General features: G+C 42.4%; 1 protein-coding gene across 8 annotated transcripts in view; it reads right to left on the bottom strand.

The window, feature by feature from the left end:
• SLC6A6 (solute carrier family 6 member 6) overlaps positions 1-26,289 on the bottom strand; it is a 58,045-nt gene that overhangs the window by 10,982 nt on the left and 20,774 nt on the right. For all 8 annotated transcript variants that reach the window (XM_040075996.2, XM_040075997.2, XM_040075998.2 and 5 more), the window contains 9 exons: positions 22,494-22,733; positions 21,767-21,901; positions 19,670-19,904; positions 13,688-13,820; positions 10,250-10,384; positions 8,227-8,330; positions 7,989-8,113; positions 3,143-3,255; positions 639-776 (listed from right to left, as the gene is read on the bottom strand). In XM_040075996.2, the coding sequence (XP_039931930.1) occupies positions 639-776; positions 3,143-3,255; positions 7,989-8,113; positions 8,227-8,330; positions 10,250-10,384; positions 13,688-13,820; positions 19,670-19,904; positions 21,767-21,901; positions 22,494-22,733 (1,358 nt within the window). The remainder of the gene's footprint in view (positions 1-638; positions 777-3,142; positions 3,256-7,988; positions 8,114-8,226; positions 8,331-10,249; positions 10,385-13,687; positions 13,821-19,669; positions 19,905-21,766; positions 21,902-22,493; positions 22,734-26,289) is intronic.

Genomic DNA, 26,289 nt, shown 5'->3' with positions numbered 1-26,289 from the left:
AAAATAGTTCATTTTTTCGTTTTATAACTATTTATACTCTGTTGTTAGACTCTGCATTTACTATACTGCACTTTCCCTTGAAAAACTGTGGGGTTTGGGCATCTTTGTTGCAGGTGCTATTTTACCTCCCACAGTCACGCTCTTCCAGTTGTTTTTAAAATCTGACTTGGATTTTATTTTGAAGATAAATATCATAACAGTGCAGGCACTGGAACATATTCCTGTCTTGTTTATACTAGAATAAATCCAGTGGTATTTAATTAATTCAAATCTGTGTAACTAAGATAAAAATCTCTTTCCCTGCATGCCACTGGATGGGTTCTTAATGTGTCCTGCAGAAGCTTTCCTATAAGTTTCATCATTTAGAACTAGATGTTAATATTAAGACTCATGTTGACTGGTACCTGAGATCAGATTGACTTTAATGAGACTTCACATTTCTGTTCCTGTGACTGAAAAGGGAAGGGATATATAACTCCCATTCAAAATGCTTTCAGATCTAGGGATGAAAGACGCTCTGTCCATCTGAAAAGCACTTCTCTTCTGACTGGCTAACTCTTTGCAGTCTCAATCATAGCTAAAACTAGCCTGAAAAATGGCTAAAAAAGAAGGCAATTTGCATCACTGGTACTACTTACCTCAGTCACCATAGTTAGTCCCAGAAGATAGCTAAGGAAACACACTATAGCGATGAAGATTTCCCGTCGGTAACCCTTCCTTAGGAAGGATGGGTGCAGATCAACTAATGACGTGATCTGTCCTTCAACTTCAACAAACTACGGGGGGAAAACAACATCAATGACTTAAAGGTTACCTGCCATGAAATTCACCTAGGCTCCTGCTTGAACAAACCCTCCCCAGCAACTCCCCAGCCCCATGTTCTGTGCTGCTCTCAGTAAAGAAATAGAAGCCATTCCTTTGTAACCCCGAGGTTGGAGTGTGTGGTTAGCTTTCAGAACAAGATTTTAGAATTTCTTTTTATTACCTAGAAGCCTTATGAGCTAAAAAGGGGCTCTGTAAATGCAAGCCGTAAGGATGAAGGAGGCACTTATGTGCCTGATGACAGGAAGGCATTTATGTAGCTTTTTTGCTGTCACTGTTCCAGATGAACACAGGATGTATGCTAGAGAAGAGGCAGAGGGGAAAACACTCAAAAAAGTCCAAGCTAGGAGAGCACCTCCCAGACTTTTTCTGATGTGCCAGTGAAACGTCAGAGATACTAGTTAGGTTAATTCCACAATTTGATATAATTCTGCTCTTGGGTTTGTCAGTGAAAATCCAGCCAAGGGAAAGCAGGCTGTGATGTGAAACAGCTTGACTGAACATGTCCTTTATGGAGCTGTGAGTGGAGTATCTCTGGCTGAGGCTCTGGGTACTTCTGCAGCAATTATGGAGCTGTTCATACAGTCTTCATTCAATGATCTGACTATTTGCATTTGCAAAACAAAAATGAAACCGAATAAATGAGCTAAAAGTCTTTATCTCACTTCATGATAACTGTATTTATACTTATCTGCCTTTGAAAAACTATACAACTGTGTAACTTGAGTTAAGCAAATAACCCAGACTGGATTTGAATAAAAGTTTAAAGTTAATCTAAAACCAGATCTTTCTGCACCTGGAGGAAGGCAACTACTGAACTTCCCCAAGTAAAACCATGGAAGGGATCTTTTGACTGATCTGTACTTCCAACATTGCAAGGTACAAAAGCACCCATCTCACTGAAGACATGAGGACATGGATTGGAGGTATCCAACAAGGCTGCCTCTGTAGAAAAGATCTTCACTTTAAGTAGACACATCATCTTAACAAATAACTTATCACGGAGAACTTAAGACAGAGATTATTTCAGAAAAAGCTGCATTTTCCTACCTGGCACCTCTTTGCTCTTACAGTGCCCAGAAACGTCCTGTAACAACTCTACCCTCTTCCTGAAGCTCTGTTTTGGAAATACAGACTGTCCTGCAAACAGATTTTGTCCTCCACCAAATTTTATTGCCTCCTGTCTTGTTACTTTGACTTTTGTAAAACTGGTTTTCTTTTTAAATGCTTTCCTTTGAGCTGATTTGATCTGAAACTGCTTTGGCATTCCAGAAACCTGCTTGACTGCACTCCAAAAAACCAGAGGGGTGGAGGAGAGAAATTAAGCGCTCCAATTAGTTTTAATCATTCTGCGCAGTGAGGAGCTTTTTAAAATTACTAGACAGCTTCCAATTTGCATAAGCATAGGGTTGCTGAACCACAGCATTGGGTACTTTCACATTTACTTAGGAGCAATTGAGAGTTGCTTGCTAGAGTTCAAAGATTAAGCCATAAAGAGGTTCCTCGGCAGTATTTAGTCCAACATTCCTACAAGTAAGCACTGGGAAAAACAACCTAACTCCTGACTGAACTTTTTGATTTTTTTCATGCTCACTAATTAATAGCAGTGTGTGCTATAAAATTAGTACAGCTGGAATCTGAGATGCTTTCTGGCCTGTTTGGAGGTATTGAATGCATGCTGCTGACGTACAAGTCAGCAGGATCCCACATTGCTCAGCACCTCCAAGCCCAAGGCAACCAAAAAAGGCTGCAGCTTTGTCCTCTCACTGTTCTTGAAGCCACCCTGGACATACTGTACAAAACATAATGTGCTTTTCTGTACCTCGTGCTGACTTTGCTTTTCTTTTTTGGCACTTGGCAACCATCAAAACCCATACTGCTAGTAGTTATTAATTGTTAGTTTTTTAATGATGGTGTATACACCCTGCAGGTGTTTGCAATGGCACAAAGTACTCTGTGGAACAGACTGCTGCAGTCCTTTATGTTTTAAAATGATTAGGCTTTTTTTTTTTCCAAAGTAAGAAAATACTGTGACCAAAATGGTGGTATTTTGTGGCCAGACTAGGACTGAAATTTAGGTTAGGGAGAACTGCCCTAGCGTGGTAGACCCCACTATCACTTGATTTGACAAGGACTTCCTGAACAACACAATATTATGAATCAACAGTTGTAGATTCATCAAGTGCAGCCCCTACACTAAAAAGTAACCCAGATGAATTCCTCTCAAGCAGCATTAGAGTTATCCTCTTCTTAATTAATGCTTCTTTCAGTCAGCAGTGCTGACACAGTAAGTCACACATCCCTTATCCATTGTACTAACCTGGCTATCCAGTCCAAGCAACAGAAGCATAATAAAAAAAAGGATTGCCCAAAAGGTGGGCAGTGGCATCATGGACACTGCTTTTGGGTAGGCAATGAAGGCCAGGCCTGGACCTAGAGAAAGAGAAAATAGGGAGGGGGGAAGGGAAGAAAAGTAATAAGTACCAGCTCTTTGGTAAAGGTAGCCACCCTCAATTTCAGGAATGCCTGGTTCCGTTCAGATAAATCCAAACGCAGCTGGAAATACCAGAAATGAAACAGTTTGGCTCTTTTATCTGAAATCGAAGCACGCATGACTACAGCAGAAACCACAGGCAAACCCCCAAGGCCAGTGCTAACAGATCTCCAGTTTTAACATCTGTCTCAAACGTGCCAGTAATGGAGGTGCCCTACACCTGCCCTGCATGGACACAGAACAGTCTTGGGGACTGGGGGACAGGGGTGACCCAAGGGAATGGCAGAATCCCACTGCTAGCCCACATGGTCATGATGAAGATGATGATGATGAAACTCTTTTGCATGCAGGGAAGGCGACTCTGCTACAAACATTCCCTGGGATTTCCACGAATGCAACCACTGCCTCCCTCTGTATGCAACCTCCAAACCCTGCACGGCTTTTCTAAACTGGGGTTTGCACTCCAAGGAGTTTCCTCCTTCTCTTCTGCAAACTCTCCCTGCTGCACTGAGTGATCAGGTACTCTAAAATTTATCGACTGAAAATTGAGAAAACGGCTGTTAGGAACTGCTGGGGTGTAAAATCACTCTGTGTAAAATTGCTTCCCCATGCTTTTACACCATCTGTCCCTATCCAGGCCAGCTTACATGGACCTGCCACGGTGACACTGAGCATGACCATCATCCCCCCCAACTGCAGGATGGGCTGCAAGTGTAGGAGCACCAGTGGGGCCGGGGCTGAGTGCTTGGGGCTGAGTGCCCAGGTTCTCTGCACTGGAACCCAAAGTGTGGAGTGCTCCTCCCTAGGGGGGTCTCGCCTGCCCTGTGACCAAGTGTCACCTCACTTGTACCCAAAAACGGAGCACAGGAGCAGTGCTCGTCTCCAGAGGCACCCTCACCCGGAGCCAGGTGCTATCAGCTGTCCTTTGTGAGAGCTTTTGTGGGGAGAGGAAGAGCCCTCCACCAGTGGGAGACAGGAACACTGGCAACCCGGCATTTATGGCAGCTCTCAGAGGCGATGAAGAAATTTGGTGAGGCTGACAAAAAATTCTAAGGGCAGACTACACTTCAGACTGAAACCAGGAATGCCCGGCTCATCTGCTTGTTTACTTTGAGGAGCCTTCAAAGTGCCAGTTTTCAAGTGGATTCATGTAATTTTCAATGGGAAAAGGAATTTTTTTAAAGGTGCTGCAGTGTGTGGCCAAACATTCTTATCTCTGATTTGTATGGAAAAATCTCTACCACTGCTCTTCCTACCTCCCACTTTTCCTTTCCAACAAGAAAGATGGAAAAAGAAGCAAGAGAAAAAGGTATAACGAGATGACTTTTTTTCAAACTAAAGAAAACCTTAAGTCACTGGAAGTATTTGAACATAAATAAATACAAATTAGCCAACAATCAAACAACTAATTTTATTTTAAATTAAGCACAACTATGATTTTATACGACAAAAGATACCAAAAATTGATGAATGTCTCAAATTTCGGGGAGCTTTTCTTTTTTTCCCCCTTGTATCAGTGGATACAGTAGATCCTCTCTGAGGGAGAGCTGCTAACAGATGGCATTTGCAGCTGATCTGTGCAATTGATGAGACAGATGTAAAACTGCTCTCTTCAAAATTTGCTGCAATTCTGTAAGCTTTGGCCAGTGAAACTGTTCTTGCACTGTGATATCAACTAATACCAAGTACCCTAAGCCCTGAGCTCATTTTGATTTTCCTTTGAAACTAAGTGTTGAAATATAAAAAGAAAAATCCATGTGAAAGAAAATGTTCCTGGCAAGCCCTCAACCGAAACATAAATAATCTAAGAATTGTATTTAATTTGAAACCCTGTTGTTTTGAAGGGTGTTTTGCAAAAGTGAAGCACTTGTGGCTGCTATTAAAAGCCAGTGAGGACTGCCATGATCCCAGCCCACACACTGGCCGATTGCCATGGGGTGCTGTGGCATGGCTGGAGAGCTGCAGAGGCAGACACCAGGCAGGCACCAGGAAACCCAAAGCATTACTGTCAGACATACTTAATCTGAATTTGTTTGCAGATGGAATTAAAAAAATAAAACCAAAAAACAAAAACCAAAAACCAAAACAACCAAAAAACAAACAAAAAAAACCAACAAAAACCACCCCCCCAGCAAATCTTGTGCTGGTGTAACAGTGCTACAAATTGCATGGGTAGAAAAGTGTTTTTTCCAGCCAAACAGAGGTCACATGGATTTGACAGGACTCACTATGGTTTCGTTGAGCCCCCACTGCTTTCCTCTCTACCTTTAAAAGAATTTCTGAGACAAAAAAAAAAAAAAAAAAAAAAAGCCATTTATTTAAAATCTGTTTTCACTGAGCAGTCAGAGAAGTCTGAGTTTACTGTTGAGTAACCTGCTAAAGCCAGTGAAGGCCAGCAGTGACCAGTGCTTTCAGCAGGAGCCAGCCCTGGCTGACAGGAGCGTCCCAGGCACATGGCACCAACACTGAATTTGGCACTGGGAAAAAATGTGGCCATGAGATTCTGCTGTCAGCAAATTTGTTGATGTTCCTGTGGCTTTCAGGAGGGTAAACAAATGGTGTCATGGATAGGGCAGGAGGAATTTAACTTGCTGGGCAGAGATGGGGTCTCAGCCCTGCGGACAACATCTTCTGCCAAGTGCTGCAGCCAAGTGGCAGCACCTCTGCTTGCTTTGTCCTGACCCAGGGGAGCAGCTCTGACCTTGCATCAAAAGAAACCAAAAAAGGCAGGGCCAGAAAAGAGAGGCTCAAGCACCTGCTGAATCCTTCTGTGCTGAGAAGAAGCAACGAGAACTTCTCCCAGAGCCCCGTGCAGGTCCGGGGACACTCATCCCAGGGGGACCAAGTGTCTTTAGTAGCTCTGCACTTCTCTCTCTGAGAAAGGCAGCATGAAAACACAAGGGAAGTGGTTTGGATACTTTTGGATAATTTCAGTAGTGTTTACTGTCATGTAAAAAAGTTCCCTAGGACTTAGCCAAGGACCAGCAGCGATGGGCACCCACGGCAATGGTGAGACAGTTGCAATCTCTGGCCATTGGTGACATGGACATAAATAAAGGAGGAGACAACAAAATATGGAAAAAAATCAAAAGCTGAGTTCAGAAGCTAATACCTGCCCTTGCTGTCCCTATAATAAGCTATTAAAACCCTCCTTTACAAAAATTCTTATGGAGGTGTTGGAAAAAGGCTATTTAAACACTAAGTGAGTTAATTTGTGTTTAAAGATCTTAACAATCCAGTGTCACTATAGAATTGTTTAATTCTAGAAATGTTAAGTGACAGGAATGTACCTGCCTCTATCAGAGATATAATATTAAAAATCAGAATAAATATTTCCCAGATAAAAAAGTAATGTACAAATACTTAAAAATACTACTCTTGGAGTTGGTCCACCTACATATAAATAAAAATAATAGGGCTATTTATGATTCATTCAATAGGATTATTCCCTTGCTTCCTGTTTCCAAACAAAGTCATCAACCTCCGATCAAAATAAGCATTATGGCCAAGACTGTTACTAGTTGCACTTGTAAGAGCTATGCCAATTGCAGCCACCCAAGAATCAATGTGCCATCAGTGTCATTAGTTTTTCATTAGCCCTTGTGAAGAGAGACATTTTTCTTAAAGACTTAACTCCTAGAGCCATGTGATTAGAAGATATATTGACCTTTGCGTTTTAATAGCATGTTTGCAGAATAAAGCTTTCAAATACTACGCAGGTGAATTAAAAGGGCTCGAAAAATTAGAAGGAAATATCAAAAGTGCACTCAGGTGACACTGTTATTACTAGAATCTGATTAGCTTTAAGCCTCATGGCTGTCAAGGCCTGATACATTATTTTTCCATGGTAATTCCCAACTAATCTGTCTGTTCTATGTGCAAACACATGGTTACACCTGCCCCTATAGACCAGAGGAAAACTGTCATCTGTTTTGTTTGAGATACAGTCACAAGCTATGAGGACTGAGCTTCTACCTCTACATGTGCATAGCTGGATGTTAATGGGAAGGACACTTCTGAAACAGGGGAGGAACTTAAGTATACATCAGGTTTCAAAATGGACTTTGACAGTCCTGTCAACCTCACACTGAAGTTACAGAGCACAAATCAGGACTGCAACACCTAGAACTCCTGCAGGTGAAATGGTCCACAAAATCCTGGAGATGGAGTTCTCCAACTTCTCTTGCCTTTCAGTGAGATTTGGGAATGTATGTGTGTGTGTCCCTTCAAAAGGCCAAGATACTAATCCTATTCTAGTGCTGTGAGCAAGCAACGCTAAGCTATGAAAAATACATAAACACTGGCAATTTGCATTTGAATGAAAATAAAGGTAGTCTGAAAAGAAGGATGGAATAAATTATTGAATCGATGACATTCTGGACCCTGGATAATGGTGTAGTTATCTTTGTTCTAATCTCAACTCAAATTGATTAGTACACTCTAGGAAACGCGTTTGCTGTCCTGTTAATCAAGACAGAGTAGACAGTACAACCCCAGCTAACCCTCACTGCTCTAGATTAAAGCCCAAATCAACAATGTGCTTATTGTTTCTGGCAGTTATGGGAAATCTTGTTCTGTTTTATCACTTAGATGTTAGCTGATTGGGTCTGCAGAACTTTGCTCACACGCTGGGCGGCAGTGCCCACCACCACTGCCACCAACACCATCGTACCTGACTCTGCCACATCAGCAATGTTCACCCCTTGCTCTTGTGCCATGAAGCCCAGGACGGAAAAAATTGCGAAGCCAGACACAAAACTGGTACCACTGTTCAGGCATCCCAGCAGCAAACAGTCCCTAAGTCACACATATGTCATGGAGCAAGTTAATTAAAAAAAAATTAACCCATTGTCCCTACTTTATTTACATCATTTAGCTAAAACACTAAACCCCCTTGGACGGAAACTTGCCTATAGCAGTTGTATTTGTACTTGTTGTAGCTCCCCAGGGAAGTCATTGCTCCTAAGCAGATTGCATATGAGAAGAAGATTTGTGTCCCTGCGTCTATCCAGACCTAAAGGGAAAGATAGAAACACTGTTATTACCAGCATTGTTGCATTGCAACAACCAATGCAAACACACAATTCAAACTAAGCAAAATCAACAAAATAATTGTTTCCATTGAGGGCGAGAGCTAAAGGATTAGGGAGACAGAGAAAGAGAGCAACACATTTGCAAGTTTGGCTTTCACAAGGAAAATAAAATTGTTAGCATCAGAACCCAGAAGAACATAATCTCTACAATAGTTTCTGTTTCCCCTCCCCAGAGATGCTCAATATTTCTAGTTTCTTAGTCATTCAGCTGATCCTTCCTGTTGGCACAACAATAAACATGTTTCAGTGCAATAGGAAATGCAGAAGTATTTATAACATTGCTCATTTCTCTTTTAACTCATTTCACTTAGAGTCAGCCGATAGATTCCTTAAACTGAGGATGTGAAAAGCTTGAGAAACAGGTTTGTGTATTTGGTTTGTTTATTTTTCTAGCTTTCTGGTTGGTTTTTGTACCTGTTCAAATGTGAGATAAAAAGTCAAAGGGATGGGGGAAAAACAAGCAAAATACAATGCATTTTATAAGATACATATCTGATCTTGGTCTCATGATTCTTTGTCTTGATTACATTATAAAAAACACATACAGAGTGCAATAACCGTACACGATGAACTTCTTGGCTAGTAAATACATAGCAAGCTATCAAAACACATCTTCTGAATCCCATCTGCTCTCTTCTTTCTGCAAATTCAAGTCTGCTAACACTAGTGGAAACCACCAAGGAATTTGAGTAAGTGAGAATGTAGACTGAGGACCATTACCTCCTCCCTCCCACCATCACTTCCCAGCACCTTGCTGACTCCTGTCTCCTCAGAGTGATGCTTTTGCTAGACTGCGGGCGGGAGCTGGCCAGCTCACATGAACCTCTCCTACATTATCTGCTGACACTCTGGTTAGGTCTAACAGTAGATCATAAAAATGATAGGTTCCCATAAAGTAAGATTAAATCATAAAATATAATGTCTCCTGTGAAAAGGGTGTCTTGTAAAAGAGGACAAGACTAGACAATAAACCAGATTTTCATGATATTTCTTTCAATTACCCTTTTCCTACTTCAGTTCTTTAGAAACCATTAGAGTTTTATTTTAGCCAAATACTCATTAGAAATAGCCAAGACAGATGTTATTTCTTATCACTCTGACCAACATTTTACTATTTTCAAAGATCCCTTGTTTTCTTTTCTTTTTTTCATGGGGGAGTATTCTATTTTTTTTTTCTTTTTTCATTTCTCACATGAACACTGTCGGATGAAACAATGCTGATCTGCTCAAACGTCCCATACTCGCACTCTCTGAGCACAGACAGAATTTCTATCTATACAGAAAGAGGAAGCCTGGCTCCCACTAGCCAGCAAACAGTAGTTCCTGTGCCTCAGAAAGCATTTTCTCCACCTTTGCGTGGCTTTTCATTCTTCTATAATTTCATTCACTTCTCTCCCAATCTCCTCCTATTGAGCAGTGGGAGGTAAGTGACACTGGTACTCACAGTTGTCGCTTGTTGTTCCATCTGTGAAGCTCACGTGTCTCTCCTTTGAAACTAAAGACTATCCTCATTAAAAAAATGCATCTCTCTTACCTTACCAACAAGAAAGCTGAGATTGTATTACGGGACAGAGTCTACAGCCTCAGAGTCCTTTGACACAAAAAAAAATACACACGCATACACACACAAACATACATGTGGAAAGATGCATTAACACATTTAACAGTGACCTTCTCAAGCAGATCTCTGGAAAATATAACCCAACATTAAAGTTCATGCTATATTTGGACCTCTAAAGACTGTGGAAAAAAACCTGATTGCCATTGCATCAGCACCATCACCCTCCACAGTCCCCCTTTGCACAGGAAATCATCCCGCTCCCCACTCCTGGTTCTGTACCTGTGGGTCAGCTAACCGTGAGATATCAGGGTAGAGATAAAATTTGATGCCTTCTGCAGCTCCAGGCAGGGTCACGCCACGGATGAGTAGAACAAGGAGCATGATGAATGGGAATGTGGCAGTGATGTACACTACCTGAAAATAAGAAAAGAAAAAAAGGAATGTTTAGTCTGTGGTAGCCAAAGCTCCAGAACCAAGAGAGGTCTAACAGTGGGAATTCAAAGCCCCCTCATACCTAAAAACGGTCCAACCTGAGTTTCTGTGTCTACTTTTAGTTTAATGGTCTCTAACACCTTATTGCCTTAGGCCTGAAGGCAATGCATGAATCCCTCCAGAGGGGCCAGTCAATGGTCACATCACTCAGACATGATTTTATACAATTCATGACTTTTGTTCAAATTCTGCCTTTGCATTTGTCCTCCTCACATGACAAGAGCACCTCTGCCAGGAAAGTGAAAAGGTTTCCTCACTGAGGGCCCCTGAAACATTATTACCTCATTCTCTATTGGAACTTTAAAACTTACAAACTACAAACTGTTTCGTAAGCTCTGCTGCTACTTCTGACCTTGCTCTGCAGCCCCACTACTGCTCCTACAGTCAGCTTCCCCAGGGACTGTGTTCAGAGATAAAGGTAATTTAGTCTGGGCTCCTGTGTCCCCCTTCCCATCTCCTTGAACACATCAAGCCCTTCAGGTTGGCATCAGCCTCAAAAGTGGTAATTCCCAGTCCTGTAACTTCATTCTTGCCCTTGCTGCCTATTCAGCAACATCATTACTGGGAACTAAGGCGCTATTCATCCAGTTTGAAAATATGTCTTCATTATCTTTAACCTCTATTCCCACTCTCTTTGAATAACAGCCTACTTCTTCTCTTCTTGTTATCTCCTCATTCATTTGATGAAAGAGCCCTTTGCTTTCATCTCCAGCACGAGGGTTAATTGAGCTTGCATTTGGACAGTTCTATCTTTAGACCCACACTTTTTGACCTCTAACATTTTGCTTTCTTTGCTCATCAGTGCTTTCTCATTTTTTATATAACTGCTGTGCTACGGTCACTACTGTCCAAGAAAGGGCATTTTTCTTGGAGTCAGATGATTCCCCCAGGTAATTACAGCTCTCTGCCATGAGTTAAAATGTATTTTTGTTTTCCAGAATTTGCTTAACTACTCCAAGGCTCCCAGGATGCTCTGTTTTTCTTCATAAGTGTGTCCTCTGAGAATAATGAGGAGAACTCAAAGCCTGCATTGCCATAAAAATTCACAGAGCTGGGTTCATTTCACAGAATGAAAGGAGTTTTTTTCATACTTGCCCTTTTAAATTCTCTCTTTGAATTTTCTGTATATTTTCCACAAATAAATTGTATGGCACATTAGCCTAGTTTCACCAGAACCAGGAAAAAAGGGGGATTCCTGCATCTTCTTTTTTTTTTTTTTTTTTTTTTAAATAGGCCAGGACTATGAAAAAAGGCCAGGACTATGAAAAAATAAAAGTTTTCTTAGGAAAAAAAAAAAACTTTGACATATTTGCAGGAACTGAATGAACACAAACTCACAGAGAGGTCTTTGCACTTCAGGTAGAGATTCTCTCACAATGCCGCAGGAATTTTTAAGCACATTATCTAAAGCTTAAGCATAACTGAATATTTTTCATCATGATTTCATACTTATTTGTCCAATGCTTTACTAAAAGATTTTAAAACTACATCTTCCCCGCATCTCCACCCTGCTCTCCAAAGATCCATTAACACGCTGGAAAGCAGGGAAGTGCTATAAACAACCTCTAGTAAAGTAAACTAGACTTCTCAAATAATTCAAGTCCTCCATTAGAGTTTACAGTTTACTTTTGTTTGACCCCAAAGCTAATGGAGTCAACCGGAGACCGTCCAATGGTTTTGTTGGTCTTTGGCTGCACACCCGCACGAGCTCCGACGCCGCAGAGAGCGGCGCGAGAATTCCTACCAACCACCCTGTTCTAGACATGAGACCATTTTGCAGCATTTGCAGAGAACAACAGAATTTTAGATAACTAATCTTAACAGGCCAGTTTTCAACCTTTTATCTTCATGGGTGGTGGAAATAGTACCACAGGGAGCTTGGAATGCTGCTCTGTGCTACCGGAGCCTTTACTGAGCAGACACCAGGGTTGCCAAAGGTGCTGCAGAAATGTTCACTTCCACCCTGCTGCTGCAGATTTACTGCACCCACCCTTACTATAAAACTTGTACAATCTCCTCACTGAGTCACATCAGTCGGAAGGAATAGAGAAACAAACATTTTTGTCAATGCAAGCTTTAGAGGTGTGGAAGCTGCTCTTCAGGGGAAAGGCGGCAGGAATCCAGGGTAAGGCACCAGCTTTTAAATGAGGCTCATTGATAAAAATCACAGAAAGCAAAGCAGAAACTGCAGTAAAGCAAGTGGTTTAGTCAACAGTGGAACTCCTGATGTCTGGCTTCCTACAAAGTTTTATCTCCTGGCTGATTCTGCAGTATGCAACAAGCTAAAACTGCTAAATGATGCTCTCTCTACAGCTGAGGCACTTGGAATTTCTTCCCCTGACTTCTTTGGGGACATAAAGATGAGTTCACACTGTGCCCTTTTTCTTAGGAAGGGCGCTAATGGGGTCACTTCCTTCCACCTAGATGAGAAGAAATGTGGGGAACTTAGTACCTTGAGATCCCTCCTCCTCTGTCAGACTTATCTGAACACTGCCGCAAGCAACAAGTTTGAAAGCTAAGAATTACACAAACACAACAGCTTCAAAACCTAGGAAAATAGGTATAAAACCTCTACTGAATGCTAGGGGAATAGTATTATGTTTCACAACAAGTGACTGACCAAGAATTGCAATAGAGAAGGATGTTCAGAAGTGATGCAACTGTTATCCTTTACAAGAAAACATGACTCTGAAGAGCGTGTGACGGGACCAAACCCACAAGCTATGCAGGATCTTTGTTAGTGATAATGCTCCTGAACGAGCACCTAAGTTCTGTCTTGTGTGTCTACACAGAGCTCTTCCTTAAGCGAGAGAAATTTCGAAAATGTGCATCCACAACGCCCCTACCACAGCTATGTTAACATCCATCCTGCTGCACTTTACTGGAGTGAGAACACAGGCACACAGAGCAGAACACAACCCATCACAAGCCTGAGACCTGCACTCAGGACATCAGTGGCATGTTCGTCCGCTGAGATGAGAAGTGGGGCACAATCTGTGCTTGTATCTGCTTCTTGATGCCCTTCCAGTAAATTCTACTTGACTCAGAGGCATTTTGAATATTGGTAATGACCTTCAAAAGTCACTTGAATATGAATTCCTCTCTTACTCAATGGAAAAATACAGTTTTCCCAGGAAATGGTGAATATCTTCAAGAACAGCATTACTTTAGTATTCCTAACACCTCTAACTGCAATGATTGTAGAATGGGTAAAAGAGCACTTACCTTCCCAGTAGATTTGACTCCTTTCCAAATGCAGAAGAAACATATCACCCAGACAAGGAGGAGACACAGTGCTAGATCCCACTTGATAATACCAATATCTTCAATTCCCGAGGACAAGCTCAGCACATTGCGCCTGAATACGTGAAAGGAAACAAAACAAGAGAGGAATGCAGGAGCTCAGTTGATGCAGACTCTGGCTGTGATGGCTGAGAATACACGATGGTGTGCAGGGCAGCTGATGCACAGACAGATCTCTGCTCTCAAAACACTTGCTAAGTCAGTGGCTTTTGTAACCAAAGCTGTGCTTTGGAACCCTACATCTCCCCTACGTCTGTGGGACTCCTTAATTCAATATACTGAACAACATTTAAAAAAATTAAGCTCTTTTTAGCAGCCTATGACCACCCCAATATGAGATTAAAAAGTATCTGCTTTTTTGAAAATCGAAGACCAACTTGCCCCAGTGAAGCTGCCAGGCAGCAGTACACACCATGTCCCCAGCATGGACACTGGCAGCTGATCTGTATCCACATGTTTCTGCTCCTTTTCAGTTTATTAGCAAGGCTGCCACAAGGAGGAAAGGGAAAAAGCAGTGCAGGGAAGTGGCAGGGCATGCAGCTTTGCAGGGTGAAGGCTGGAGGCATTATCTGTTCTCCCCTTGAAGCCCCCAAACAAACACTGCCCTAGTGCTGCCGCCTGCTCTCAAGCACCTCCAGCACTGGGGTCTCATTTAGCTAACACCAGATTATTTGGGAAACTTGATTCCCTTACTTAGGTTAATAAATAAAAAGTAATTCCTGAGCTGTGTTTTAAGGGACCGTCATCTGACCTTTAAAAGACTCTGATCCAGAGGGGAAATACTCATTAAGGCTTCTCTCTTTTCAAAATTCCCATGGCTTACCATTAAATACTTAGTTTAAACTATTTTTCAAATAATTTCATGCAACATACACTGTCCTCACACACTGCACAGACCTTGTCACGCTCAACACTTCATTTGTCAAATATGTAAAAGAACAAACTATTTCTTACTGTTCACTGAGCTGAAACTCCTCTGCAAACAAACCCAGTAAACTCTGAAGAGTTTCTGCAAGGTTTTTTGAGTCAAGGAAAAGTTTTGACTTCAATTACCACAGAAATCCCTTGCCCCAAGACTACAGAAGTGAACTTGCTACCTAATAATTTTTTTTATTAATCATTAGTTAAATTTTACTTTCAGACAGCTGCAAAAGTCAGCCACTTTCATTCACCAGAGTCATGGAGAGCAGAGCCCAGAGGAGTCTGGGTGCTGTACTGGGTCAGGCCCATGTGTATGGCATGCACAGCTTTGTGTGGGGATCAAGACAGACCATGGTGGTTTGGTTTTCCCCTGAACTAATGATTTTTTTTTCTTTTTTTTTTTTTTTTTTTTTTTTTTTTGCTATTACCATGGAAATAATAGTGAATGAAGTCACTAATGGAAAATCTGCAATTAGTTTTTGGAAAAAGCCCTGGATTGACCAGTTTAATAAGACTCAAACCCTCGCCCATCTGTTTTTGAGTCGCTGTTTGCCAAACTCACTTGGATTACCTGTGTGACCGTGTTCTCACACCAAATGCTTTATTCTCTCTGAACATGTGTGTATTTTGTTATGGAAAAGGACTAATGGCACCAGACAGGGTAAGCCTGCCCTAATCAGCACAGCTATTCAATAGTTACGAGAAACCCCTCAGTAATGAATATTTGGCATAAAGCTGCAGTCCTGCTTCACCTGAGCCTAAAGAAACAAAGGAAAAACCTGCTGCACATATACAAAAGAAGAAAATACATTTATAAGATGACAAAGTTCAGCTGCAACCTTTTGTGCCTTTTAAAAAATAAACGGCAATTTTCCAGTCAAAGGGGCAGTCCATATTAAAAAGGCAGTCTCTAGAGTTGGCTCTCAGGAAACCGTGAATAATTAACTGCAAATGCCTTTTGGAACGGGGAGCTTTTTTAATGCATTCAGCTAAGACTTCTTTGCTTTTTACTGTGGTTCTAAAAGTAAGTGGCCATCTCTCCTAGAGTTTGCCCCAGCAATTCTTTCAAGATTTTTTGGAGGACATCCCAGCGGGCAACTGAGAGCCAGACATCTTGCTTTTCTATGCTTTTCTTGCCTATCCCATCTCACCAAGACTGACTTCCTCAAGGAACAATTCCTCAGAATTACCAGGGGAACTTCAGCATTACAATTGTTTTGTAACTTCTAGCCCTGCATATTTTTGCAGAAGCACTCAACCTGGATTTGTGACCCTGTAAATTCAAGTTCAGGAAGGAGCATGAGCTGGGCTGTGCTGATAACTCTTCAATTTTGTTACTTAACCTCCATGCTACTGAGATTCAGCCAAGCCCACTCAGCTACCTTCACACCACTGACACACGGAGCTGTTACTCATTCAGATTTACAGTCTGATGCTGTCATTAGCTATCACTCATATATAATCAATGGGACAACAGGCTGGGTCTGAGTTCGTTGTAAACAGGAGTTCTTGACCCTTGAACACTAATATGTTCTAGTGTGTGCAATATGGAAATGTAACAGGAGCTGCAACTGGCTCTACAACATAAACAAAAATAAAATGAAGAGAGTTATGCAATCCCTGGGGGATATTCCAGCTCATTAATCAAGTGAATGCAGACAAGACCTTTCAAACCAGGAAAGGTGAAGCACCCTTTCATGTTGGATGGACAAGAAGTGTTAACACTGAAGAGCTTGTACAGAAGAATATTAAAAGCAGAATATGAAACAATTTTAAAAACTCTCAAGTTTGCTCTTAAAGGCAGAGACAGCTGCTCTAGATTTTGTTTCTTTTTTTTTTTTTTTTTGTGTGTTGCTCCCTTTAGGATTACATGCCATTAGCATGTGATGGTCTTTCTCAGGATTTGGACGAATAAAGTCTGCTGATTACAAAATATTTATAAACACTTGGCCAGCACCAGACAATCAGAGGTTTTGTTCAACCATAATTACCCTATTACACTTATCCCTTATGTATTAATATGTGTGTAAGCCTTTAAGGTTTTGAACTTCAAAATAAAACCTTCAGAAATAAGACCTGAAGCATGTGATACCAAGAGATAAGTCTCCTGATATAAAGCCTGATTTTCTTAACCCTCTTTTACTACTGCTCAAGCAAGCATATGATTTGCACAAAACATTAATTCAAATGAACTGAAACGTCAGGCTGCGCTGTCCGTCCAGCCAGGCTGAGAAGTTCAGCGTGAAGAGGTTAATGCACCTATGGGGTCAATTATACCTGGGCAGCACGAGTTTTACAAAGCAGTACTCATGAGGACCCTATATAAATGTCACACAATAAAAATGGCATTGGGTTTCAGAAACCAAATACTCACAAACCTCTGAATTAAACTGGAATGAATTATGCCACAAAGCAGATGGATATCTTCAGTTAAAGACTAATTATTTACCTGTCCTTTCAATGTCGGTAGCTGGCTGGCTGGCAGCCAGCATTGTCTATGGCAGCATGGTACCTGAGAGTTCTTAAAACTATTTTTGATTTCAGAATTGTAAAGAATAGTAGCATGGCTGGGAAAAAAAAATAAAAAAATAAGGGGATATTCAGCCCTCGTACCACGTGAAAGCTATGCTACTTTAATTACAAGAGTGCTGCATGATCTCTGCTCTTACTTTAAGACATCAATAGTTATTTATGCAGAGACAGCAGCTATTTTTAATACTCCTCTAAGTGTCATGACTCCTGAAGGCAGCTTGCTCTGTTAAGGGCAGTTTTGCCCATTATGAAACAGTGAATTATGGGCAGTATGTCTGTCCTAGTAGGATTACAAAGCCAAACTCCTCCCTAGCAAGACTCCAGGGAAGAGTTCAGCTTATGATGTCTAAAACTGTTGAGGACACAGGCTAAAGGGGCTGCAAAGTGCAGAGAGAGCTACTCCAGAAGCCCTAATCGCTGAGCAACCTTTGCTCCAACTCTGCTACAGACACAGTGAGGGCACAGCTGAACACAGCAAAGTGTGAGAGGATCAAGGATTTGTCGTCCAGCCTCAGGCTGATCCAGCCTGACTCCATCTACAGGAGGAATTGGCTCAGCTTGCAGAGCCTTCTGACTAGGTTTCACTTAGAGGGAAGTTAACTAAAAGCTCCATCACTAACGTGCTCCCACAGGGACATCATTCCCCTTACACATGGCCATACAACTCTTTATCACACGGCTGCTGTGTTGTTACCCACTGAGAGCTATACTGTTCCCCAGTGTGCTGGAGACCTCACTCTTTTACAATCCCTTTCCCAGCCCCCCGCCCTTTTCCTTTCTGCTGCGGTATCTTCAGTCTCCCAAAGTGAACATGCTGCCTGGGGCCTCCAGGGAGATAACCTGGCCCACAAGTCTGTGTAGTGCAGGAGTAGGAGCTTCCAGAGCAGCAGGACAATCCCATGGCCACATCAGGAGCTGCCAAGCTTACAGCTGTCCCAGGTACAAGAGGACTGTCAGCAAAATTACTGCACAGAAGCAGCGATGAACACAGTGCTTTGGGAGTCTGGGGGAGCAACTATTTCAGGGGCAGCACTGTGGACCTCTGCTTCCTTGGAGGCCTTGACAAGACTGTGGAACACATAACGAAACCAGCCACTCAATTGGATTCAAGCCTTCAGTCCCAAGTCATTGTGGGGGAGCCCAGTGGAGCGAGAGCTGCTTTCTCTTCTACTGCAACTTGCCTCTCAGTTCCCCCAAATTATCCCAAGGTACCATTCAACAATTGTTTTCCGACTTCCATATTTACAAGGGAGGAAGGCACCTGGGAAAGCAGCAGTGCAGTGTTCGTGGTGAAAATTCTGCTCTCAGAGCCTGCACCCCGTCTCTCTCACACCAGCCACCAGAGCCTTTTGACAAACTACCAACCTAAGATTCAATCTGTCCCTTTATATTTTGGCTCTCATGTTACAAATTTTAGCACAGTTCTTAAGACTATTTTTTTCTAAACCTAATGCATGCCAAAGATCTTCAGCATGAACATGATTCCTGCTGGGGCTTTGGCTGATGCTTATTTTTAAAAATAGAGAAGTAGGTACAAGTTGATCAGAGATGAAACTGCACTTTAAACATGCTGAAAAAGCCAAGCTGTGCCAGAAACTGATTCCACCCATAAGTGACTATCTGAGCAAGCAAGCAAGCAAGCAAGCAAAAAAATTATTAGTAAGCTATTTGAAGATACTTTGAATTTAAGTTTCCCTACAGGTGTCTTCCTCTGCTGCTATGTTTTGACACTTACATAAACAGAGTTTTGAGGTCATGCCTGTTCAGAGATCACATTATGCAATACGATTTAAAACTTGAAAAATAACAGAGAAATGAGAATAAGAAGCTTATGACTGATGAAATTCAGGCATCTGGCAAAACAGTCTCCTCAGAGACTGCAGAGGAAAATGTGATAGGGATGACCTGAGAAACCTAGAATACAGGACAACATTCAGCACCTCTGTCAGATTTATTACTGAGGTAAAAGCCTTACATTGCTGTCAGACTCAAGAGAGATGTGTTAGTTTCACAAAGTGTACTGCAAATGCTAACAGCTGGTGAAGAGGCAACCACAAAGGCGATGATTTGTCATTGTTTCCACTGTAAATCCCTGCTATCAGGGCATCTGCAGTGACTTGTTTGTGTTCTCCCACCGCACTTAGAGAATCCAGCCAAGAAGGAAACAAGTTTTCTTCCGAAGAAGCAGCTGTACTGGGCTTTTAAAGCTCCCTGTAGGGTCTAGGATAAATACACTTACACATCTATCACCTGCCTCCACCATGCCCAGACTTAGCAGCCTGTCCCAAGGTAGGTGAGAACCAGTAGCAAACACTAGTCAAAAAACTGACATGCAGAGCAATTTTCTTTTCCTGTCTCACACTCCCCACTGGGCTTCCAAAAAATCTCAGGACTGACCTCTGGCACGCCACCAAAAGCTCCCTGAAGTCACCATGAAGAGGGGGTACTTACTCCCAAAACTCTGTGACAGGAGATGTGAAGTTAGTGGCATTCAGCGATATCCAAAGTGTTTTGTTCTTCCTGAGAGTGTCTTCCACACAGGTCGGCGTGTTCCACTTCTGGTGGCAGTGTGCCCATGGCAGGACGCTCTGGAACGACTGGAACAGGTAATAGAGTCCCCAGGCCAGGATCACAATGTAGTACACGTTCAGAAGGGACACAATCACTATGGAAGCATAACCAATTCCTGGAAAGAAGGGAAGAGAAAAGAAGAACGTGCAGATGTGACAGCTGCTGCACCCTGTGATCTGCTGGGGCTGGTGCCATTCCCACTGCGTTGTGGGCTTGTATCCTGCCCTACCCTACTGCTGATGGAAACTCAGCTCCACCACACATAAGCACAGACCTGCCACCATCTCTGGCACTCAGGGCTGAGTTTCTGACTATGGTTTGCTGACACTGAGAGGAGGACTGAAGGAATCTACATAACTTAACACTAACCCAGCTATTTAAAGTTTTAGTAGAGAAAAGTCAAGGCATCAGGCTTTGCTTGTTTGCTGCAGCATCTCACTTCTTAGGTATCTTATGTGGGCAACCTCATTCTTGCCACACTGTTCCCCAAGCCAACTTTCCTGGCAGCAGCTAGCAGGACAGCACCTGCACCACTCAATTATCAACCGTCTGGGCTCAGCCTATGTGGGAAAAATGAAAAAAAAAAAAAAAAAAAAAAATACATTTCTTGGATGAGTTAAAAAGGAATCAATGTGAAAGTGGTTGTTTCTGCCTCGATTTCACTTGTGCAAAGGAAGCACGGTATTTGTGGCTCTTATGATTACCTGGATCAATCTCTGCTTATACAGTTTGCCAGTTACGAACCACAGGCAAAATAAAAACTTAAAAATTTAGAGCTGCCTCTCACAAGAACCTCTAAGGCTCCCTTAAACATCACTCTGATGGATATTCCAGCACCTGGGATACCTGCTTCATATCTTACAATCTAAAACCTTATTGCAGCAGGAGCCTTTATCACCAAAGATTATTTTCATGTCTGATGGAAACAAGCAAAGTAAGTGCTATTTATTCTGTACATCCGCATTTCTTTCAGCATATGCAGCTAGTCACATTTGCTACACTTTCTCTTTATGGATGGCTGGGAGATTGCTATTTAAACAAGGAATATTCCTTCCTCCTCCTCCTCCAAAAAAATTTTCACAGAAGTGGGAGGAGAAGGAAGAAAATTAAGCTAAAGCAGCACAGTTACATCTGCTGCAGCAGCATTTTGAGTACCAGGTGGGAGGGTGAGCCTCAGAGAAAACCCCCACTTCTGCTTGGGGTGACATCAGGGGAGAGAGATGCCTAGAAAAGCAACAGTGGCAGACCTAGAGACATGTCAGTGTGAAGCGCCCACATCCAAACGCAATTTGAACAGGGCCACATGTTTAGTGTGGTTATTTCAAATGATTCTGCTTGTGCTGTCCAGCTGTAAAGGGTAATCTACACACAAGCATCCTCTGTCATTTTTCTAAACTTTCATTGTTCCTTCTAGTTAACTTCCAGAGCAGCCTCCATACTGTTCCTGTGAGCATTGAGCAGGCAAAGGCCCTTTGATAATATCAGGCCAACATTTGCCTGGACCTGCTCAGTTATGATCAACGCCCTATTCCTGAATCCCACCAAAAAATGCTGTCAAGGTTTTGACTGTATCAGTAGCAGACGGATGATGCCAATGATAAGCTTGCACATGGAAGAGGGATTTTGATTTCCAGACCAAAATAACATTTCAAAGATGATTTCATTAATGCCATCTAACCTTCCAAGACAACACTTTCTCTGATACCTGTAAACAAAATGTGCAATTGCCTTAAAAGGCATAATATGCCATTTCTTTCTTGGTTATTGGCAGTTTTGCCAGTTAACAAGCTGATAGCATCAGAATCAATACCTCACTTTGTTCTTCAGACTCTCTGACTTCTACCTTTCCAGGAACCAATATCATACCTTTAATTACTATGGCAAATAGCTGAGTTAATGGACATGAGGGGAATGGTGCCGCTTCATATGGTTTACAAAGGGGTCTTTAAGCAGTAAAGCACAACAACATGTACTAACCAGTGAAAATAGGGCAGATCTTTTCCCAGCAGGTAATTCCACCTTCGGAGGTATACTGTCCTAGCACCACCTCCAGGAAAAACACGGGAAGACCTCCCCCAAACAGGAAAATGAAATAAGGTATAAGAAATGCACCTGTTGAGAAAATACAATAGTACATAATGAGATGAAATGAATTAACTTACGCAAGATCATCAAAAAAGTGGCAACGGACACATATAAACAAAGGTATTTGATACTTTAATACCACTGTGCAATAATCTTATTCTGGGTTATTTTTGCTTATTTTCTCTGCAAAAAGGATGAGTATAGGCTGGAAAGGGCATTTTCTTACCTCTTTAAAGTGAGTATCTCCAACAACAATGGCAGATTGTTAGGCACACAATACTTTCACATGGCTCAGACTGCTCTTACTCTGAAATTCCCTGGTCTGAATTCCTACTGGTCTATATTAATAGCATATCTTTTGGTTAAAACTCAAACTTAGTTGTAGCAGAAGTAAAGAGCAGGAAAGGTTCACTAGCACAACATTTGAAATTGCTGGATTTTTTTCCCTAATAAAGTTTTAATAAAAACGATTCAACGATGAAACAACCTCTCCTGAAGACTGGTGAGGGAGGCAGAAAACAGATGCATGAACAATCCTCTTAAAAACTGGATGAAGGCACAGAAAACTAGTGGGTGCAGGGCAGACAGACAGATTCCTGGGGATGGAATAAAAACTCACCTCCGCCATTCTTGTAGCAGAGATACGGGAACCGCCAGACGTTGCCTAAACCAATGAATCCACCTGCCACAGACAGCAAGAAGTCGATCTTGCTCGCCCACTTCTCCCGCTGCGGTGGCTTTCCCTCGGCCTCGTCCTCAGGCCGTGTCCCCGGGCTCTTGCCGGGGGAAGGTTTGAGGATGTCCTTGTGGAAATCTTTCAAGCACTGAAGCTTTTCCTTTGTTGCCATATTTCTGCTTTCTACACAGAAAAAGAAGAAAAAAAAAAAAAAAAAAAAGAGGGGTAATATTAAACAATCTCTTCCACCTGAGCTCTCTAACACTGCAAGAACTGTTTAGCCAAACTCATTCCATACAAAACAGTGCTGTTTTTGAAGCTGAGATAGGGAAATACATCTGATGACTTCACTTCAGACAAAATCCCCATGACTGTGTGGTCACCTGTCTGCAGCCAGAGCAGCGCAGAGCACCGTGAAGCTCTGGCACTGCTCGCTGCTGACCTGCTGCCTGCAGGGAAGGGGCACCCAGGAGCATTTCCCGTGCTGGCTACTGCACGTGGGGCTCCTGGGCAAGTGTCTAATGCTGCTTCCGTGCCCAAAATAAAGTACAAATCACCGCGTCTGGGTCCTTCTAAAACATTTATGTGAAATACAGAATAGTAAATATCACCTGTCCAGATAAAACCCATTCCTCTCCTACCCAATAACCCGAGCGATCCTTTATTATTTACTGCCTGCAATTTCTATTCCCTGAAGAACTACAAACCTTTCAGAAAACTATACATTCATAAAAACTGCAATGGCAAGTCATTTGTTCTAATCAGCCTGCAGGAACTGAAGGAATCTTTTCAGTTTATTCCATTTTCATAACTGCACTCTTTTCCCTTGACAACAATAAAGGGACAAAAATAAGGCTTTATATTCAATTATTGTGAAATGCACACCTATGAAATGGAACAGTTTGCTGAAAATGATGGCTCCTTAGTTAATTAAAAAGTCAGTGGCATGAGTCATATTAAATCATAGCTGGTTTATTATTTATAATTTATATATATATATATATATAAATTATCAAATTCATAGACTTTCAAAAATAAGATAGAAATAATTTTTCTAACAAGTGCCTTTTTAACCAAGATTTTCTGATGAAAACAGTTGAGGAGTAACTCGTAGCTATTACGTTAACTGAAGTCTCAGGCATATGTGGCCAACTCCCCACATAACTCAAGTGATTTCAGCTGGATCTGACCAGTTATTTTTGCACAGGGTATTGATACTGAAATTTTTACCAGAACCAGGCAAACCAGCGAGTTTATTCCAGATCACAACCACTCGCTGCTTATGCATGTTATTATGAGTACAATCATAAAAAACTCATGCTGCAGATTATCCTGTTTGATAGCTGCCAACCTCCCCTGTACCTGCGAACTGGTTTTGCTCTCTAACCTGACTGAGCTTGTGGCAGTGACCCGAAGATTGAGCTGCCATTAGCTCTGCAGGAAGCTTTTAATCTGCACATGATTTTGAGATAGATATGCATCACTGTACCTGTAATGCTTTCCATTCACCACGGAAAGTTTCGGAGGGCTAACGCTGCCACAAAGCACAGCAGCTCCACACTCGCCTCACTGGCACATTGGTGGCCTTCGCAAAGCAGGCACTGTGACAGCAGCTGCCTATCGGGCCGTGATCTAAAGAGGGACTTTAATCTCCACAATGTTAATCATTATGACTTTCTACTGGCTTTTAAACAAGGCCACTGGTGAGGGCACTGGGTGACACGAGCACTGCAATACCTCGTGATCAACAGCAGAGAGAGCTCACAGAAGGAGAAAGTGAATCCCAGGGTGATGGACCATCACCACTGCAGGGGGATGAAGGCAGGACATATTCCACTAAGATATCTCCTGTTGGTCACTGTTAGGGACATGGTATGAGAGAAAGCAGTAACGGAATGAAAAATGGCAGGGCCAGCTCTGTGACAGCCCTTAGGCACTTAGCTGCTTTTGGGGCTTAATTCACAGTACCTAACTTGAGTTGAGCGTCAGGAATAGAGATTAACGGAGGTGCCTCTAAAAGGGATTCACAGCAACCTCAACCTCCCTGAGACATCTGCATCTCACACCAAGCCCCAAACAGGCATCATCCTGCATAAACCCCTCTTCTCTTGAGGGAGAAAAAAAAATAAGTGGACGTAACTGTTTTTCTTCAAAGAGGAGGTTGATGTCCTGCTCTCACTGCAACAGCTACCAGGTATGGAGAAAGCTCATTTTGGCTTCCTTTTGCTATTTGTGCTGCTTGAATCCCTATCTTTGATCTTGTAGGAGCATGTCATAACCATCAGGCAACAGGCTATTCTGGGCTGAGGAATGGAGGGCATTTGGATCGCCTCATGGAAGCTGTTCTTCACAAGGGGTTATTGAAACATCAACAGAGGGAGAAAGTGTTAAAGCGAGAGGCTCACAGCTAGTGTTTAGGGTATGCTCTTATTTTCACACAATTTTTTGGTGAACTGGTGGGACAGCCATAAACCTGCTTAAGAGGGCACAAAGATACATAGATTTATAGAGTCCTGCAGGATTAGGTTTGAAATAGGAGCTTAACTGCTCCCCATGGAGACTGATACTGGAAATACCCCGAAACAGAACACTGGGAACACAGGCAACCCTTATATAAAAAAACCTAAATGGGTCTGCAGCATTAGCCACCTCTAAGATTGAAAACTCTTCATGATTGCAATTTTTTGCAATCTACTTTTATCTCATGACACAGAGTTCTTTATTTTTCTGCCAGCTCTAATCCTCTTGCCTGTGGATTTACTTTGACCCAGGTGTTAGTCAGTTCTACCCAGAGTTTGCAAGGCTGACCAGTTGATTGCATTCTGTAAACCCTGACTTGCCCTGGGACAAGGCGATCATCCTGTGGTTTCTCCCAATTACCTGCACACAAAATGTGAAATGTGCCTTTCCAGACTCTTTTCTTTGTAACTGAGTGGAACTGCATTATAAAATGGGATCTCTAATTTGTCTTAAGATACCCCAAATTAATGGCTGTGCTTGAAAACCTGATTAGTAAGCACAAATTTTGCTTCAGCCTTAGCTGGAGCGTGATGACGGAGTATGATCTGTCCCTTAGTCCATGAACCCTCAAGGTCATGCTTGCTTTTGGGGTCGTTTCACTGTACAGGGTGGCAGGAGATGAGCCACCACAACTTTGGTGCAAGTCACCAGCTCTCAACAGTGGGGCACACTACCTATCCAAGCCTTGCCCAGAATTAGTAACAGCCCAGCTTTACTGTGTAGAGACTTGCTAAAATCCCGATTGTGTCTGGAGGGCCGGCAGCTGTCGCTGGCAGGCACGTACAGCCCAACAGTACCACAGTCGCTAAGCAGCCACCTGGGACTGTGGTCCCAGCCCAAGTCACGTTCAAGGGATGTCGCATTTATCCCCCTTTGCTGCCAGCCATTGGTGTCCACCCAGCCATTCCCAATTACAGGAACTGTCTACAAAGGCTGCAAGGGTGGGGGGTACGGGCGATTCTCCCTGGTGAAGAAAAGCCAAGAAAAGTAAGTTTGTTTAGTGAAAGGCATTGTCTTTTTCCTTAATGGGGTTGGAGTTTCATTTCCTTTAGCTATGTCCCACTGGGTGAGGCTAAAATGGCTCTTAGGGGAAATAGTCTGACAGAGATGCTGAAACAATATGTTGTCACCGCCCAGGTCAGAACCAGAGAATAATAGGTTATTTTTACTGTATCACTTAGTGGGGATGGTATCTGAGATCTAAGTCCATCAGATTCCC

This window comes from Hirundo rustica, chromosome 12 (genome assembly GCF_015227805.2).
Source record: "Hirundo rustica isolate bHirRus1 chromosome 12, bHirRus1.pri.v3, whole genome shotgun sequence".
Classification (NCBI taxonomy): domain Eukaryota; kingdom Metazoa; phylum Chordata; class Aves; order Passeriformes; family Hirundinidae; genus Hirundo; species Hirundo rustica.
Note: the sequence above shows the minus strand (reverse complement) of the source record. Positions and strands in the feature narration are given on the sequence as shown.